A 20,434-nucleotide genomic window follows, 5' to 3' on the forward strand; every position below is an offset into this window, starting at 1 on the left:
ACAGGAAAATTATTTACACAACTTTAAGCTCAAATATTGAATAATCATTTCTTAAGTTTCCAAACATGAAGTCATGTGCCCAGGGTACAAGCAAAAGAAGGGAGTAAAAGTTGGTTATAAATAGTCAACAAATTTCTCACAAATTAATTGCAACATGTTACAGGAATGAAACCATACTCTAGCACACAAAAGGCATTCAAGATCAAAATGTTCTAAGATAAATTTCATAAAGGTCAGTTTAAAATAACTTTCTTTCCGATATAAAAATAGGTGGATGCAAGAAATATTTGGTCTTTGTTATATACAACCAAATTTTGTTGTATTGAAACTAAAGTAACCAACTGTGTATATTGTTAAGAAAGTATATGAACTTGATATATAAACACTTCAAATATTATGACTGATTTTTAGATGCTGATGCCAGAACAACAGGATCCACATTACTTACTATCCATGCATGAGAAAGAACCTCATCCAATGAACAACGATCAGCTGGATTATGTTTCAGTAGCTGAAATATATATATATTATATATGTTATTTATGAGATTTTTTCTGTATTTGTATATATCTACTGGCCTGTCTTGCGACTGGCTACAAAGATAGAGCTTGTTAGTAATAACATATATATATTTATATTTTTTTTGTACATGTGTTTTGTGGTTATAGGCAATTGTATAGTGGTTTACCTAATAGGAGGTGAAATTAGGTAAGGATCTAGATAGAAATGGACACTCCTATCTTCGTATACACTAATAGCGCACAGCATGGAAAATCTTTAGTTATAGGAAAGCGAACAGTATATGACTGAAGAACATAAAGTTAGTGTTTGGGTTATCTGGGAGCACAATTTCCCACCTGTGCTGGTAACAGCCCTGGACAGGGTAGTTATGTGTATTAGAAAGTACTTGTATGTATACAAATATGTAATATTCTTATAATTAATATTCTACTTAACAATACTGTCTTACACTTAAACTTTTACTATTATAATTTTAAACTTGTAGGTAACTGGCTGATATAGGTGAAATGGCATCTCATCAACATGCCACCCCATTTCACTATTTCAGCATAATATATACTGAATCAGTCCACATATACCCTTGTAGTGTAGCCAATAAAATTTAATTTAATATTTTTACCCTTTAATCAAAATGAAGTTTTATTTATTATTATTTTTTTAAATGTACAGTTAACTGTGGCATCTATGTTGTGCTACCTTTAATTTTATATATGTAAAATCTATTTTTCCTTTAACTGAAAAAAAAAAAAAAAAAAAAACCTTAAGTTTTACTGAAAATGTTATGCTGTGGGTAATGGTTTACCAATTGTTAATTAAAAGTTATTAAAAAAAAAAAAGGCCATAGCAAGGACTTACCATGCCACACATTGCTAGTTGAACCAAAAAATGATTATTACTTTTCAAAGTTACAGTTCAAGATTGCTGCCTTCTGCTCTGTCGTGAGCTTAAGGCAGTGGTTTTCAACCTTTTTTTTTTTTTTTTTTTTAATAACGGCACTCCTAAGTAATTTATTTTGTTTTGCAGCACCCCTACCCAATTTTCTGCCTGTTAGATCCGATTCTGTGTGTGTGTGTGTGTGTGTGTGTGTGTGTGTGTGTGTGTGTGTGTGTGTGTGTGTGTAAAATATTAAAAAATATATGCTATATGATAGTTATTACAATAATATAAATATAAAAATTATATTTCATAATACAAATTATATATATATAGTCTATAATTTTATTCTTTATATAGAGGTACTCAGTAAATGTCAATTATAGATCACCACAAAATTAAAAAGATACTGTACACCTTTTTATAATGAAATAAATATATAAATTTTAAAAAAAATAAGTTTAAGTAACTTAAACCCAAATTACATGGCATCCCTGGAATGTTGTTGCGGCACCCGGTTGAAAACCACTGGCTTAAGGGGTAACCTCTTAGGGACCAGGATTAACATGATATAACTTGAGAAACTACGCAGTAAAGTACAGACAGACAGACAGAGATAAAAAGCCTAATACAACATATATAAATTGAATATACAGTAAGCGATGGTTATAGTAATCATTTGTTATTAGAATAAGTTGCTTTATAGAATCAAATTTCAAAGAACTGATTCAAATCAATAAAATGCACTACACTCTCACTGTTTATTAAAATAATATCTTCGGTTCTAAGAATTAATTTTGAATGCCTCTGTGATATTTTTCTAAGGCACATTTCTGGGGGTCACAACCAGAAAACAATAAAAACAATTTGCAGTTTTCAGTTTATTGGGCTTTTTTGTTTGTACAATCTGTTATAAATGAGTAGTAAACCCGATCTTATTGCATTTGCAATAATACCGATAGCTGGATTCTGTGTGTTTTTATGTTATTATGGTGAAATGTGTTTCCCTTTCACTGAAATCTTCAATCATATATCTAAACTTTGTAAACTTTTTACTCTATATCTCACTTGTGCTGTTGTGTTAGTTCCAATTTGTGTGTCGTGTGCTTTGTTACTGATTGACACATCTTTTTTTACTGTTTTAAATTTTACTACCCAAAGGGAAGCAGCAGTAAAATCATTAGTCCTCAGTCATCTTTATTAAAATTATAAAAATTGCATCACACATTAATCACAAATGTGATCAGTGAAACCAAAAAAAGGAAGCGTGAAGGGAAATGCCAAACAGTAGATGAAGCTCTGTTCATTTGGTTCAAACAGTAGATGAAGCTCTGTTCATTTGGTTCAAACAGGCCAGCTCATTTAATGCATCAATCAACCATAGTATTTTTCTTCAAAGAGCTAATGATTTTGATGAAAAACTACATGAAGAGTTTAAGGCGATGGCTGACAAGATGGAAGGAGAGGCATGATATTGTTTACAAAAAAAGTTCACTGAGAAAAACAGGATTCTGATGGTTCTGCAGCTGACAGCTGAAAACCTCTTGGCAAACTGTGTTAAGCACTTATAATCCTGAAGACATTTTTAATACAGATGAAACAGGGTTGTACTACAGGGCTACCCTAGACCATTGCATGGTTTTTAAAAATTCCTTTGTGTCCGCAGGAAAGAAGATCAAGACCGGATTACATTCTGACTTTAAAGGAGTAAAACTGCCTGTTGAATTGCCAATAATAACCAATGCTTGGATGACAGTTTCATTATTTGAAGATTATCTTTGTAAATGGGATTTTCAATAGGATAAGAAAAACAAAAATATTGTATTAGTGTTGGACAACTACCCAGCTCATCCAAAAATTGAATTAGTTTTTTTTTCTTCAAATACAACATCACTGATTGAACCTCATGACCAGGGAATAATAAAATCCTCCAAGACCTTTTATAGATTAGATGTGAGGCAAAGAATCATCCAGTCTATAGACATTGGTTTGGGGACATCAGCAGGTATCTCAAAGCAGACAACTGTTCTACATGCACTTTGTATGAAAATGAATGCCTGGAATGAAGTTTCCGAAACCTGCACTAGCAACTGTTTCAAAAAATGTGGATTAATTATTCATGTCGGTCAACTAAGTCACAATACTGATCACACTGAAAAGCCAGAAGACATGGGTGAATAGGAGATTAATGACTGAGTGGATATAGATCAGGGGTGGGCAACTTTTTTTGTCAGTGGGCCGAATGAAATTTTCGTATCATGATGCGGGCCAGAATAGATTGAACGATTTAACAAAAAAAATCAGAACCTAAAAAAAATGTTATATTACTTGAATTACCAAATTATTAATGTATTTTAAAAAAAAGTAAATACAATATTTAAATAGGAGTCGATTAGAACAGATAAGAACTGCAATTTGGAATAAACATTTTTATTGTTATGATAACAAAGTAAATGCAGAAAACAAAAACTTTAATGTGAGGGATTACATTTGGAATGTTCCTGATTTATGATTTTATCAAAATTGGGATTCAATTCACTAGTGGCTATTCGTAGAACTGCTCCTAAATTTTCATCCGTTATTCTTGATCTAATTTTGCTCTTTGTATTTTTCATTAAAGAAAATGTAATTTTGCATAGGTATGTCGATCCAAAGGATGCCAAATATTTCTGGTCATTATCCAGAATATTTTTAAACATTTCTGGATTTAATGAAGCATAAAAGTCCGTTATTGTTTTTTCAGCAAATTGATTCTTTAATATTAAATTTGATTGTAAATTTATCAGTTCCAACTGGATACAAGGTGGTGCATCATTGACATTAAAATTAAATGGTAGGCTTACTAAAGATAGATCTTTAGAAATTTTCTGAAAATCATCAAATCTTCTTGTAAATTCATTAAATAAGTCACTTATTATAGCTTCATATTTCTTAAAATCAGCACATTTCAAGTTTTTTTCTCTTTTTTGTAAGATTGGAAAGTGAGTTAACTGTTTATTTTGGAATTGTTGCGAAAATAACTTGAGTTTTCTCATAAATGATGTGACATTTGTATACATATCAAAAATAAATAGTCCTTCTCCTTGTAATAATAAATTTAATTCATTTTGATGCGAAAACATATCAACGGAGAAGAAAAAGTCATTCAGCCATTCTTCAACTAATTCACAAAATTCATTCAGCTTGTCCTTAGCATTTAAGAAGTTTACAATTTCATCCAACAAATCATGAAATCGTTTTAACACTTTTGCAAGACTAAGCCATCTTATGTCTTGGTAAGGAATATCAGTAAAATCACATTCAATTTCTTTCAAAAATGTTATGAATTGCCGGTGGTTTAAAGCTCTTCCACGAATAAAATTAACTACTTTCGTTATAACCGATATAACATGCTTCAGTTTTAGAACTCTTTTGCAAAGGGTTTCTTGATGAATTATACAATGTAAGAAAATTATTTCTTTTCCTGGAATACGCTTTATTTCGTTGCTTATTCTTTTTAATAATCCAATGTTTTTTCCTGTCAAACTAGACCAAGTCAAAGTATTTTATAATTTTTTGGCGGGCTCCAAGGTTTTCCCCTATTCGCCACTAGGACACCCATCGGTTGTGATGCTGACAATTTTGTCCCACTTTATATTTTGTTTTTGCAAAGCTTCTTGAAGAGCTATAAAAAAATCTTCGCCAGTCGTGTGTCTTTCATAGGATATGCAGAAAGTAATTCCTCCGTAATATAATTCCTCTGAGGTATAAATCTATGATTTATACCTCGAATAAAGATTAAAAGTTGACTCGTATCGGTAATGTCACATGACTCATCTAAAGCCAGTGCATGGTAAGTATAATCTTCCAATTTTAATTTTAATTGATCACATAAATTACTTGAAATATTATCAATTCGTCTCACAAGAGTTCTTCGTGACAGAGAAATTTTTTCAAACGTCAGTTTTTTTTCAGGGCATAATAATTCAGCAATATCTATCAAACATTCCTTCACAAATTCCCCATCAGAAAATGATTTACATTGTTTTGCAACCTTATGTGCAACAATGTAACTAGCTTTTGTCAGAGCTCTATCTGTATTTGACAAAATTTTCAAACTATTTTGTTACTTACGCAAACCACATTTTAAATTTTCTGCTTCAATTTTCATTTTTTCCAGTGAAAACAGCTTATATTTTACGAAATGTTTTGTTGAAAAATGCCTTTTTAGATTATATTCTTTAAAAATGGAAATAGTTTCATTACAAACCAAACAAACAGCTTTATCGTCTATATTTGCAATTAAATATTTGAATGTCCAATTATCATTGAAAATGCGGCATTTGCCATCAATTTTTCTTTTTTTTAATTGGCTCATTTTATGGGCTATAAATTATATTAAATTAAAAATTGTAATAATTAGAAAAGGCATAAACTGACTTATAAAATATCTTGCACCAATATTATTTTTTTCAATAAGAAGTCAAATCCAAAGGAACTTCATTTGATCGATGCTACAATAATAATTAGGAAATAATACTCTTTGATGCTGCGTAGAATCACCTGGTTAACTGCATACTGGCCGCGATTCCCGATTGAACTGAATTAAGCCGAACGTTTACGGCGAGTGTAGTCAGGTATGGATTTTCTATATTTATGCATTTACGGAGGGGGCCGGATGTGGCCCGCGGGTCGGCTGTTGCCCACCCCTGATATAATAGTAACTTGTAGATGATGTCTACAAGTTACTACAGCTTTAGTAGATGAAGAAATTGCTCAGTCTGTTACTGATAATTTCACCAAGGAAGAGAAAAATGAAGATGAAGCCGAATGAATTCCAGTTACAAAATGGCACACTTGTTAGGCTATAGCCGGTCCTGAGGAGAGCACTGGAAGAAACTGGTGCAAGGGATTACCATTAGCATTAGTAGAGGCATATGATTCAAGAAAGCAAGTTTATAAAGCCATATATATATATATTATGCCAAAAAAAAAAAAAAAAACCTTCCCATTTCACTCATCCATTTGCTCCAAATGTTTGTCTAGTTTTGCCTTGAATTTATTTAAGCTGTCCATTTCTACAACAACAGATGGAAGTTTGCTCCAGAAATCAACCAGCCACTGGCTAAAGGCAAATCTCTGCACATCTATTCTACAACTGTCTTTCCTCAATTTGAATCTGTCCCCTCAGGTGATTAATCTGGGAAAGAGGAAGAATCTCATCAGCATTGAGCTTGCTCAAATCATTCTAGGCCTTACCTTATACATCTCAATCAGATCACCTCGCAGGTGCCTAGTCTCCAGACACTGTAATTTGCATAATTTAAGCCTTTCTTCCGTGCACTAATTGTGTTGCCCTTCTCTGTACTCGTTCAAGCAGCTCTATAAAATGAGGCCTCCAGACTCTATACAGTATTCCAGGTGAGGCCTGCCCATTGCCTTATACAAGGGGATAATCGCCTCCTTATCCCTGGTAGAAAAATTCCTGTATATCATTGACAAGACATGAGCTCTCTTGCAGACCGTCTGCACTGCTCAGAAAACTTCATATCTGACTGCACAATTAGCCCCAGGTCCTTTTCATTCTCTACCACCCCGAGTGTAGTACCATACAGTTGATATGTTACTCTGGGATTACTGCTACCCATACGCAGTACTTTACATTTGTCAATGTTAAATTTCAGTTGCCACCTCTGAACCCATCTGCTCAACTTTTCTAGATCTTGTTGCCATAGCATACTGTCATTAGTTTCATTAACAACTCTGCCACCCTTCCTATCATGTGCAAACTGAGACATTAAGCCCGATATACCTTCATCAATCTCTTTAATAAATACAGAAAACAACAATGACCCCAACACTGAGCCCTGGAGGACTCCACTAATAACATTAGTCCACAAAGAGCAGTGTCTATTGATTACCAATCTCTGTCTTCTCCCACTCAACCATCCCTTTATCCATAGCAGTAATTTGCCACCAATGTCACACTGCTCAAATTTGTACAGCAGTCTTCCATGTGCAACAGTATCAAAAGGCTTCCTAAAATCCAAGCATATGATATCAAAATTATTCTTTGCATCCAGTTCCTTTGTGAGCTGGTCCATAGTAACCAATCAAACTGGTCAGACAAGGCTTCCCCTTAACAAATCCATGTTGTGTCTGAACTATAACTGAAGTCTTGTCTAGATGATCTTGCAGAGCTTCTTTTACCAGCATCTCCATTAATTTCACCAGAACAGAAGTTAAACTAATAAGTCTGTAATTATTTGTGTCACCCTTTGATCCTCCTTTGTGAACTGGGGCATTTGCACATCTCCAGTCCAATGGGTACTCTCCTGAGTCAAGGAAGCTCTCATAATTATGGCTAAGGGTTTGCTTACCTCCTTTGCTGCCTCCTTTAATAAAAGTAGATAGACCCCATCCACCCCAGGTACCTTTCTTATGTTTATCTTCAACAGTTTCTGCTCCACTTATTACAAAATCATTTAGTTCACTGCAAGCGTTTAATACTACTCTGGCATTCTCCTCACTGAATAACTCCTCGTGTATAAATGTAGGTGCAAAATAGCTACCTGAGCAGGATCATCAACAGTTAAACCATCAATGTCAATGAGTGGACCAATCTGATTCATTCCCTTCCTTCTGGAGTTTATATAAGTAAAGAACTCTTAGCATTAGCATTAATAGAGGCATACGATGCAATAAAGCAAGCTTATGCAGCATCAGCCAAAAAAAAAAAAAAAAACACACTCAGATTTCACCCCTCCATTCGTTCCAAATTCCTGTCCAGCTCAGCCTTAAATTTATTTAGGCTATCAACTTCCACAACAAAAGATGGCAGTCTATTCCACCAATCAACTACCTGCTGGCTAAAGGCAAACTTCCATACATCTATCCTACAACTCATTTATGATTTTCTTTGCATCCTTTGCCAAAGATTTCTTGTAATCTACCTTTGCCTGCCTAACGTCCTTTGTGACTTGATTACAGACCAGCTTCTGTGTCACCTGTTAATTTACATGTATCCCATGCATTTTTCTTCTCTGTCACATGTCTAATTAGTTCACCTGACATCATCCATTTAGGCCTAAACTGTGAACAATATTTCTTAGTTGGTATGAAAAGTCTAGTACAGGGGTGGTGAACCTTTTTAAGGGTGCATGCCAAAATTGGTTAAAACTTAAAAAAACTACCTTCGCACGCCGCTCAGAATTTGGAAAAGTACAGTATAACTGTCGACTATCCAACCCATTGTCTCCCCCCCCTCCAATTACAGTATTTACTTGTAGTGCACTGGGTGTTATGCTGAAATATTACTCCTGCCGTTTAATGCATTTGAAGGATCATTCACACAGAGACCTTCACTGCACAAAAACTGTAATGGCATGGCGTGAGTAACAGTCTGAATGGAGTTCTACAGACATACTGCTACTAAAGAGAATCAGAGATCTCGCCACGAAAAAAAGACAATCGCGCATGGTTCAAAGAAAAATTCAAGATTACACATTTTAAAACATAAACCATCCCAAGATTCATTATCCTCTTAATTGTGCAATTACTTTTGTTTGTTTAGCGTTAGCAGAGGCAGATGCAAGAAAGCAAGCTAATGCAGCATCGGCAAAAAAAAAAAAAAAAAAACCCATTTCACCCCTCCATTCATCCTTAAATTTATTTAGGCTATCAACTTCCACAACAAAAGATGGAAGTCTGTTCCACCAATCAACTACCAGATGGCTAAAGGCAAATTTCCGCACATCTATTCTACAACTGTCTTTCCTCAATTTGAAACTGTGCCCCCTCAGGTGCCTACATATCCAAGTCATTAAGCTTATAATACACACCTACTTTTTGCTCAATTTTGCTTTGCCAGTGTTTATGTCATGCCAACTGACTCAACACTGCACTGCCCACAATATCAACTGGCTGCACTCCCGAGATTTTGTGTGTTTCTTAACTAATAGCATAACCCTTCCTCTCTTCCTATCCTTTAATCATCCAGTATATAAGGAATGCAGAATTGGAATTTGAAGAGTACACATTGTACTCCCCAAATTCCAATGCCGCATTCCTTATATCTGTGTGACATCACGTCTCTAATATCCCAACAATATCTACCTTTGATGTTTTGACCAACATCTCAAATTCATCAAATTTATTTACCAAACTCCTAGCATTGGTGTCCACACAAGTATACATGCACCTGTTCTTATTCTTAGCTACACAGCCCACGTATTTACTTTCCGTGATGACTCCCAGCAGTCTCTGAAATCCCCCGCACCTTGGATCGCAAATATAGACTGTTATACAAGATTGAAAAATCTATAGACTTTGTAGTGATAATTTAAAGCAATCTACAATAAGTGACCATTTTAAATTATAATCATATTACAAAGTTGTGTTTAATTAATATGTATATTAATTAAGCTATGAACTTAAGTATAAATTTATTTTTATTTTGCTAACCCGTGAATAATATTCTTCTGATTTTCACATACCATTTAATTGGTAATAAACTTTTAATAATAAAGTGTAAATTTGTGCTTTATATCTTTATTTTTATAGCCTGTGGATGATATTCGAATAGTTGATTTTCACTTATTAGAATCAAAATTCAATGTGCAAACGTGATCACTAACTACTGGCGCTTACTGTATATACAGTACTTCCTTATACACATGTACCTATTTTAACTAATTCTATATACATCTTATGTCTAAATACCTAACCACATGACAGTGAATTAAACTAATTAAAGTATACTAAATTAAACTATTGCCTTCATAAAGCTGACTTCCCGGAGGGCTTTCTCTTTACATGCTACAGGGCTTAGAATAGCCCATGAAGGCTGAATTGATGTGTTAACAAAATTCTACATAATGACACTAACCATTATGTAGAATAATGGTTATTATTAACCATTAATAGTAACAGTTACAAATTTTGAATATTCTAGAATATTACAGTTACAATTTGCAAATTATGATTCTAAAGTATTAAGTTTTGAATTGCCATTACAACAGAAAACAGGAAATCTAAGGTAAATACAAAGAGCTTAAATTCTTACCTGCTGACAGACTTCTCTTGCCGATGCTCCTAGAAACCTGATGTGCATACAAGCAAGAGGAAGTGCCAGCGGTTAATTTATAGATGAGTGATTAAATCTATTATCCAATAGGATAGTACCAAGTTTTTATCCTGGATCTGGAATTCTTGTGTAGTGAGGGCCTGGGGCAACCTTTGCTCCCATACTGTGAACAACAGGGTTGGTGTGCAGGCTGGTTCAGGATCTTACTGATACCCATCATCAGATCATGCTTCTGGTTCATGAGTGGACTGAAGGGAGTTGTATCTGGTCTATTTCATTTTCCTGAATTTGCTTTTCCTATTGCTTGCTGAGATTCAGCAAGAAAAAAAAGACTCCCATTTCACCCCTCCATTTGTTCCAAATACCTATCCAGTTCAGCCTTAAATTTATTTAGGCTATCAACTTCCCCAACAAAGGATGGAAGTCTGTTCCACCAACCAACTACCTGCTGGCTAAAGGCAAACTTCCGCACATCTATCCTACATTTGTCTTTCCTCGATTTGAATTTATGCCCTCTCAGGTGATTATTCTGAGCAAGAGGAAGATTCCCATCAGCAATGAGCATGCTCAAACCATTCAAGGCTTTATACACCTCAATCAGATCATAATGTGTGGTTGGTCCACACCTAGATCCAACATAGTTAGGGAAGGATGATATGTGGTTTTCCATTAAGGTTATTATTATATTAATACCACTCTTATACCACATGAAATTAATAATATAGTTTATTAGGCTGTTCGCCTATATTACTATACATTAAAGTGACATTTCAGGTATCTTACCGAAACCCAACATCAGACCAAGTTGTTGGAGAAAGAGAAAATAGAAAAGGTTACAAATTTTGAATATTTTAGAATATTACAGTTACAAATACCAATAGTAGTCAGAATATTACAACTACAATTACAACTACCAATAGTAGTTAGAATATTACAACTACAATTACAACTACCAAATTCTTACAATTACAACTATCAATATTACAATTAAAATTTGCAAATTACCATTCTAAAGTATTAAGTTTTGAATTGCCATTACGATAGAAAACGATAGATGTTTTCCAAAGTATTCGCACATTGACTCGTCAAAGCATTCTTCTCTCAAAGGGTTGTACTGAAAAACCTTTTCATTCAGATGATTCATCAGAGGTCTGACTTTGTAAATTTATCAAAATCATCTAATTTAGTGTTGTCAGAAAAGTGTAAATTTGAAAAGACAGCCTTGAATCTATCATGTCTCATTGCATTTGAAACAAGAGAATGATAAGTATCAGGTGAATTCTCCCAAAGCATCCTTCTTCTTGATGCTAAATAATAGCCACTCAACAGCATTATTCCTAAGAAGCACTTTATTTCTTCATTAGAATTAAACTGTGGCAATTACACTTATTATATCATCACCAAAGAACAATTCGAGTATTGTGATGGTGACAGATTTTTGGTTTTTGAGTTGTTTCACGTGAAATTCATCTATTGACCAAGCTGCAATTTTAGGTTCAATGTTTATCTTTTCCCATTTGCTTTTATGTAGATATTTCTTCCTTTTTTAGTTCTTTGGAGGGAGATTTAGATTCCTCATCTTCAATTGAAGAATCATTTAAAACATCTTGATTGTTACGCTTGCTTCCAGACAAATTATATATCATACCTGGACCACCTTCACCCAGAATCTTCATCAGTAATATTCCCAGTTGCATTTTCTCAGGTGGTAATATAGTAATAAAATATTCTTTTTTCTTTATCCTTCATGGGTAGAGAACCATCTTCAGCTGAATCCAAAATGTCATTTAGTTTTGAGGGAATTTTGGATTTCCTGCAGAACTATTTAGGGTTCATTTTGCTGGGGGAAAAAAAATGTAAGTATGTAAGTGTGAATGTACGCCTAAGTATGTACATATCTATTTATGCATATATGTGTAAACTGAAAGTATCATACGATTGTAAAATCTTTGCCATAAGACTTTTTTCTATGCAAATGCCTTGCATCCTAAATGTAGGATACAGGTTTGTCAATGCATAAAACTCAAGCACACTTCACATTAAAATTTAATGCTTTTTAATTAAAATAAACATAAAACAAACGATAATTTGAGAACAGACAAATACTGAAACACTCACCTGTGTGAATAGGGTATGCGTGAAAATCAAAACTCAAATATTTAGCTTTTTGGAAAACAACAAAACTATCAGTTAAAAGTCACAAACAACACTGAGTATATTTCTTCCAAAGACTTCTGGAACAAATGAGCATAGTAGTTTTCTATGTAAGCACATTTTCTATGAATATTTTTAGGCGGACTATATAAAGCATGCCAGGCATAAACGGGTTAAGGATACATTGTTTTCTAATTTTCTGAATATTCTTACCATGTGTATGCCATATCCAAAAGTTTCATTACTTCACACAGTATGCCCCCCCACTTTTTCTTACTATTGAATACACCATGAATTGTCAAACTAACAGAGAAAGGTTATCTGCAAAAAGATCTAAACCTCCGAAACACTTCCTAGTTCATTTCACAAATATATGTGGTCTCAATTCTAATCTCAACAATGATCATTTTCACTTGCAATCTGCAAAACCCCATGTACCTTTTTTGACAGAATCTCAGTTATCAGTTGATTCAACTGCTGCTCATCTCAGTTGCCCAAATTATTCACTGTAAGATTACTTTCGTCTCAAAGGTGGTACTTGTGCATATGTCTGTTAACATATTCCCTGTCAGAGACTTGGTAATTTGGAATCTCCTCTTTTCGACATTGTCTGCCTTAAAATCTCTCTACCTCATTCTGTCAAATTCATCTGTTGTCTCTACCGTTCACCCAACAACACTAATCATTGGAGCTCATTGACTTTCTCCAGTCCAACTTTCCTAACAGTGAGGTAATTTTCCTTGGTGATTTTAATGTTCACAACTCCAGCTGGCTTCCGTTTTCTAGTCACACAGACCCAGCTGATCAAGATGCTGAGCCTTTTGCAACTACTAATGACCTTGCACAGATTGTTCATTTACCTTCAAGGTACAGGACAATCCTAACCATATAGCCAACACGCTTGATCGTTTTCTCACAAACAACCCATCTAAGTACACGGTCGAAGTGAGTGGTCCTTTAGGCATCTCGGATCACAACTTGGTGATTGTATCTTCTCCAATGGAGCCTTTATCTCATGGATATTCTCAACTTCGTGTTGTTTGGCATTATAAGAATGAAAAATGGGATGACCTGCACGATTTCTTTTCTTCTTTTCCTTGGTTGGAATACTGTTTCAAAACTTCTGATGTCAACATTTGCTCAGACCATGTCAGTGAAATTATTCTTATAGGAATGGAATCCTTTATTCCACATTCCACCTTATAATCTTATCCTTTATCTAAACCTTGGTTTTCCAACAAATGTGCTAAAGCTGTTCAAGAGAAGAATGTTGCATATCGTAATTGGCTTGCTTCCAATTCTTCAGTTTCATTTTCTGCCTACACGAAAGCTTGCAACAATTATAAAGCAGTTATTAAAATCAGTGCAAAGCAGATTTTGAACAGGCTAAGAGTAAAAAACTTGCTTCTTGCCCTAATGGCAGCCAAGCATAAAAATAAAAATAACAGCAGCCTACATCAGAAAAAGGCATACCTAATTATTTATCAATATTTACTTTGCCGTAATCAAATTTCAATTTTTTATTAATGGCATATTTGCCCTCTTCCCCTTTTTGAGGTATTTTTGCAAAATTTTTTTCTGCCTTTCTCTGATGTAGGCTGCTGTTATTTTTATTTTTATTTTTTATTTTAAAAGTTACCACATTTTCGGCTATCTTCCTTTTTGGCCTGTGCCTTTCCGGACGTTTCGCACTACCATTACCTTTATTTTTATTTGTCATATTTTTAATATGCATATATATATAAATAAATAATAGCTGCAGAATCAAATTCAAATTATGATTTTGAATAACCTTCAGTTTTACTTTCATTGTACTTTATATTAGTATTTTTTTCTGTAACTTGTTGTTGTTGTTGATGGGGTTTTAAGTGCAATGGCTACTTAGGCCATATTGCACTTATGAAAGTGGTGCATACTGCCTACATTATGCACCACTGCGATACAATCCTATTCATTTTAGGAAGGAGAAGAATTCTTTGAGATTTGATTTTTCGCCTATGCTATGGCTAAGCAACAAAAGTTACTTTAAATTTGACAGAGAACTGAATGACACTAGTCGAGCATTATTATATAGAGTACATTCCAGAAGTACGTGTTTGACTGTGAGCGGTGTATGACAATGATTACACTGAGGAGGGTCATTTCCTGACAAAAGGAACAGATGGGTTAAATGAGTACGGCCGATTCTGGCTCTGGCTAGAATTACTTCTTCTTTTCTGTTTGCAATGGGACTAGAAGCCCATAATTTTGGTAAGGGTTTTATTTGTAGTAGTTTATTATGAAATTGCACTTGCCACTGAAGAGTTCATTGATCTTTACATAAACTTTGTATATTAATTTTATAATCTGTGAACGGTACTAGGGAATTCGTTGGGGCTGAGCTGGATGGATTTTTGGCAGCATCATCCGCAATTTCATTTCCTGGTATTCCGGTATGGTCTGGGATCTAACAGAAAATAACCTTTTGCTGATGCTCTCTGAGACGTATCAACTGTGTTCTTATGAGCTTTAATAATGGGTGAGTAGGTGTGTAATTGTTTTACAATGCTAATACAGAACTTTGCGAGTCTGTGTATATTATGCTCTTTTGAATTGACACATGGAAAATATTTTCTAATGCAAGCTTTATGGCATATAATTCAGTCGTGTAGCTACTACACTCTGTTGGAAGAGATAGAGAAATGGTACTATCAGGGAGTACTACTGCTGCACCTGATCCACTCTCAGACTTCGATCCATCTGTATATATTTTAGCGAAGTCGGGATAATGTTGAGTCTGCTCAATGTGTAGCTGTTGGACGTTAAAGTCTGACAGAGAGTGTTTTTCCCATCGGTGGAAATAATTGTCACAAGATGGAATGATGACAGCTCATGGAGGGTCGGGATATATAGGATCTAGGAAGATTTTATTGAAGTGTATATCCCAATCTTCTGCCATATGCTTTAGCCTAATACCAGCAGGCCGAACTGTCTGTGGTTTGTTTCTATAGAAGTCCATATACTGTGGATCATAAAGAATTAACCAATTAGGATGGGTCACCCAGCTTTGGATCTTGGTTGCATACTTAGTATTAGTAACGGCCGCATGGTGCAAGAAAGCCTATGGCTTATGCTGCACCAGCCAAAAAAAAAAAAAAAACCCGAACAAAACAATGACAAAAACAAAAAATAAATAAATAAAATAAATAACTAAATAATAATAATTAATAAATAAAAAAAAAATAAAATAAAATAAAAAAAAAATAAAAAGGAAATTAAACCTATCATCCTATGCGCTTCCCTTACCCGAAAGTACTATCCAGATGACCTTTGAATTTCCCCAAACTGTCGGCCTCTACCACCCATGAAGGCAACTTATTCCAGTAATTTATAACTCGCTGTCTAAAATAAAACTTCCTGCAGTCCAATCTAAACATATCCCCCCGTAACTTGAATTTATGTCCCCTAGTTCTAGCATCATTTATAATCTTGAAAATTTTGTCCTCATTCATTTTACTGATGCCTCTCAGAGCCTTAAACACCTCAATCAAATCTCCTCTAAGGTGTCTAGTTTCCAAACTCTGCAACCCACATATTCGAAGTCTTTCTTCATAAGGACGCCCTTTTGCCGATCTCACCAGGCGAGTTACCCTTCTTTGCACCCTTTCAAGAAGCTCGATGTCTTTCTTTAGGTGCGATCTCCATACTTGAACACAGTATTCCAAGTGTGGTCTAACATAAGCCTTATATAATGGGATTATCACGTCCCTATCTCTACTTGCAAAAGTTCGATAGATCATCGATAGGACACCATGGGCCTTCCTTGCAACCTGTTTACAATGCTCAGAGAATTTCATGTCTGACCGTATCGTAACACCCAAGTCCCTTTCCTCCAGTACTGGGTTTAGTTGAACTCCACCAAGTGAATACGTTTTTTTGGGATTACTGTTTCCCAGGTGTAATACCTTACACTTTGTTGGATTAAAGCACAGCTGCCATTTTTCTGACCATTCCTGAAGTCTATCTAGGTCTCTCTGAAGAAGCTCAGCTTGACAGTGATCATTAACTACTCTACCAATTTTAACATCATCTGCAAATTTAGACATCACGCCCTCTATCCCTTCATCAATGTCGTTTATGAAAATTAAAAACAACAGTGGTCCTAATACTGATCCTTGGGGAACCCCACTTCTTACATCAACCCAATCTGAGGAATAGCCATTTATCACAACCCTCTGCCTCCTGCCCTGAAGCCATCCTTCTATCCATCTAAGGATTTTCCCAGTGATTCCAACCTGTTCCAACTTATAAAGCAACCACTCATGTGGGACTGAGTCAAAAGCTTTGCTGAAATCTAAATAAACAATGTCGAAATTATTCCCTAAATCCAGCTCGTGAGTGACCCTTTCGAAATAGCGAACCAGATTTGTTAAACATGATTTTCCCTTTACAAAACCATGCTGAGTATCCTTGAGAATTTCAATTCGATCCAAATGATCCTGAATTCCACCCTTGATCATTGCCTCCATGATTTTCCCTACTACTGAAGTCAGACTGACAGGTCGATAATTTCCAACTTCACTTTTAGAGCCAACCTTATGTATGGGAGATACATTTGCACTTTTCCAATCCAAGGGAATCTCCCCCGGAGTCTAGTGATGCTTGCATAATTAACCTCAATGGTTCAATGCACTTGCTTGCCGCCTCTCTTAAGATTATAGGGTATATTCCATCAACTCCAGGAGCCTTACTGGTCTGTAGGCTCGAAAGTTTTTTCATTAAATAATCTTGCGAAATTTCAATATCATTAATTACATATTTTTTAACTTCGCTCCCACAATTTCCCATTGCCACAAAAGGCTTTTCATTTGTAAATATCGATGCAAAATAACTGTTGAGTTCATCTGCAACGGCAGCTGGTGTATTTATTACTATCCCCTTTCCCTTGCGTAAAGATCCGATCTGGTTTGTCCTGCTCTTCTTGGCATTTATATATGTGAAGAATTCTTTATCCCCCCTCTTTGCTCTATTTGCTAGTGATTTCTCATAAACTGCCTTTGCCTGTCGAACCTTTTCTGTGGCTCTATTACACATCACCTTGTAGCTGTTATAGGCTTCAGTACTTTTTATTGCTCTGTAATAATAAATCATAAAGAATTAACCAATTAGGATGGGTCACCCGGCTTTGGATCTTGGTTGCATAGTTCAACAGCAACATCTTTCTCCTGATATTTAGAGGAGGTTCAAGGGTTTTTGCTTTCATAAAGGCGACTACAGAGGTCTGAGACAATATTTAAAGTCTATATGGTGGAACCAACTGACGATGTTACCAACAGCAAATTCAAAATGGGAAGCATTCAAAGAATTAATCTTGGAAGCTATTAGGCTTTACACACCAACTAAGAAATATTGTTCAAATTTTAGGCCTAAATGGATGTCAGATGAACTAATGAGACATGTGGCAGAGAAGAAAAATGCAAGGGATACATATAAATTAGTGGGTGACATGGAAGCCTATGATAGATATAAGATGGTCTGTAACCAAGTCACAAAGGAGATTAGGCAGGCAAAGGCAGATTGAGAAATCTTTGGCAAAAGATGCAAAGAAAAACAGCAAAGAGTTCTTTACCTATGTAAATTCTAGAAGGAAAGGGATGAATCAGATTGGTCCACTGGATATTGATGGTTCAAACTGTTGATGATTCTGCTCAGTTGGCTAACAAACTAAATGAATATTTTGCATCTATATTCACACATGAGGAGTTATTCAGGGAGGGGAATGCCAGAGGTGAATTAAACTCTGGCAGTGAGCTAGATGATTTTGTAATAACTGATAGGTAAGTGGAGGAGAAATTGTTGAAGATAAACATAAAAAAAGGCACCTGGGGTGGGTGGGATTTATCCAGTTATATTAAAGAAGGCAGCAAAGGAAGTAAGCAAACTCTTAGCCATAATTATGAGCTTCCTTGGACTCAGGGGAGGTAAACATGGACTGGAGCTGTGTAAATGTGACCCCAATTCACAAAGGGTGACAAAAGTAATTATATACCTGTTAGTTAAACTTCTGTTCCAGGGAAATTAATGGAGGCACTGCAGGATCATCTAGACAAGACTTCAGTTATAGCTCGGACACAGCCTGATTTTGTTAAGTCTTGTCTGACCAATTTGATTGGATACTATGATGCGGTTACAAAGGAACTGGATGCAGGGAGTAACTTTGATATCATATATTTGGATCTTAGAAAGGCTTTTGATACTGTTGCACATGGAAGATTGCTGAATAAATTGGAGCAGTGTGGCACTGGAGGCAAACTGCTACTGATGAGTGGGATGGGCTGGTTGAGTGGGAGGAGACAGAGAGTGGTAATTAATGGACACTGCTCTTTGTGGACTAATGTTATCAGTGGAGTCCCTCAGGGTTCAGTGTTGAGTCCATTGTTGTTTTCTGTATTTGTAAATAATATTGATGATGGTATATCAGGCTTAATGTCCAAGTTTGCAGACGATACAAAGGTTGGCAGGGTTGTTAAAGACACTAATGACAGTACACCGCTTCAACAGGATCTAGAAAAGTTGAGCAGATGGGCTGAGAGGTGGCAAATGAAGTTTAACATTGACAAATGTAAAGTACTGCATATGGGAAGCAGTAACCCCAGAGTAACGTATCAACTCTGTGGTTCTACACTGACAGTGGTAGAGAATGAAAAGGACCTGGGGGTAATTGTGCAGGCAGATATGAAGTTTTCTGAGCAGTACAGATGATCTGCAAGAGTAACTCATGGTGTCTTGTCAATGATATACAGGAATTTTTCTAGCAGGGATAAGGAGGTGATTTTCCCCTTGTATAAGGCAATGGTCAGGCCACACCTTGAGTACTGTATACAGGTCTGGAGGCCTCATTGTAAGAAGAGCTGCTGGAATGAGCACAGAGAAGGGCAACAAGATTAGTGAATGGAACGAAGGGTTGATCTTACGAAGAAAGGCTTAAGTTTTGCAGATTACAGTGTCTGGAGACTAGGAACCTACGAGGTGACCTGATTGAGGTCTATAAAGCCTTGAATGGTTTGAGCATGCTGAATGGTGATGGGATTCTTCCTTTTGCTCAGAATAATCACCTGAGAGGGCACAAATTCAAATCGAGGAAAGACAGCTGTAGGATAGATGTACGGAAGTTTGCCTTTAGCCAGCGGGTAGTTGATTGGTGGTACAGACTTCCATCTTTTGTTGTGGAAGTTGATAGCCTAAATAAATTGAAGGCTGAGATGGATAGGTATTTGGAACGAACGGGGAAGGGGGGGGGTGAAATGGGAGCATTTTTTTTTTTTTTGGCTAATGCTGCATAAGCTTGCTTTCCTGCATCATATGCCTCTACTAATGCTAATGCTAAAATCGAGCAGTGCACTTTCTTGCAATGGACATTCTGCCAATTAATCATTGTTGAAAACCTTCCAAAGCAGAGGGATATTTATTTTACTGCTCTCCTCTAATTCTAATGAAATAAACGATGCAGATGATAGTGATAACTCTTGTAAGTGGACTGTATATTCTTTAGTGACTTGATAAATTGGCATCACCGACCATCTAAAGCAAGTGCACTAAACAAAAGTAGACTGACTATTTGGCAGAATCTGAATCTGGGGAAGCATATTTTTAAATTTTCCTCTAGTATTTCTATCGATAATTGCATTAAAGTGTTGTCTGCTTTCCTCTCTGTGTAGACTAAGATCCAGAGCATTAATGCTTGCATTATAGAAGTATTGTAAAAAGGTTTGATATGAATACATCTCTTTGCATATATATCCTATTGCACAATAAAAGTTGGTAGTTTGGACTGCTTTCCTG

At 35.5% G+C, this 20,434-nt stretch overlaps 1 protein-coding gene across 2 annotated transcripts in view; it reads right to left on the reverse strand.

Moving 5' to 3' along the window:
• Window positions 1-286: 286 nt before the first annotated feature.
• Window positions 287-20,434, reverse strand: part of LOC150087037 (aurora kinase C-like) — a 237,956-nt gene continuing 217,808 nt past the window's right edge. For both annotated transcript variants that reach the window (XM_090371770.1, XM_090371769.1), the window contains exon 9: window positions 287-511. In XM_090371770.1, coding sequence (XP_090227896.1) covers window positions 395-511 — 117 coding nt within the window. In that variant the 3' untranslated portion in view covers window positions 287-394. The remainder of the gene's footprint in view (window positions 512-20,434) is intronic.

This window comes from Mastigoproctus giganteus, chromosome 4, assembly GCF_048544385.1.
Source record: "Mastigoproctus giganteus isolate SK-2022 chromosome 4, ASM4854438v1, whole genome shotgun sequence".
NCBI lineage: Eukaryota > Metazoa > Arthropoda > Arachnida > Uropygi > Thelyphonidae > Mastigoproctus > Mastigoproctus giganteus.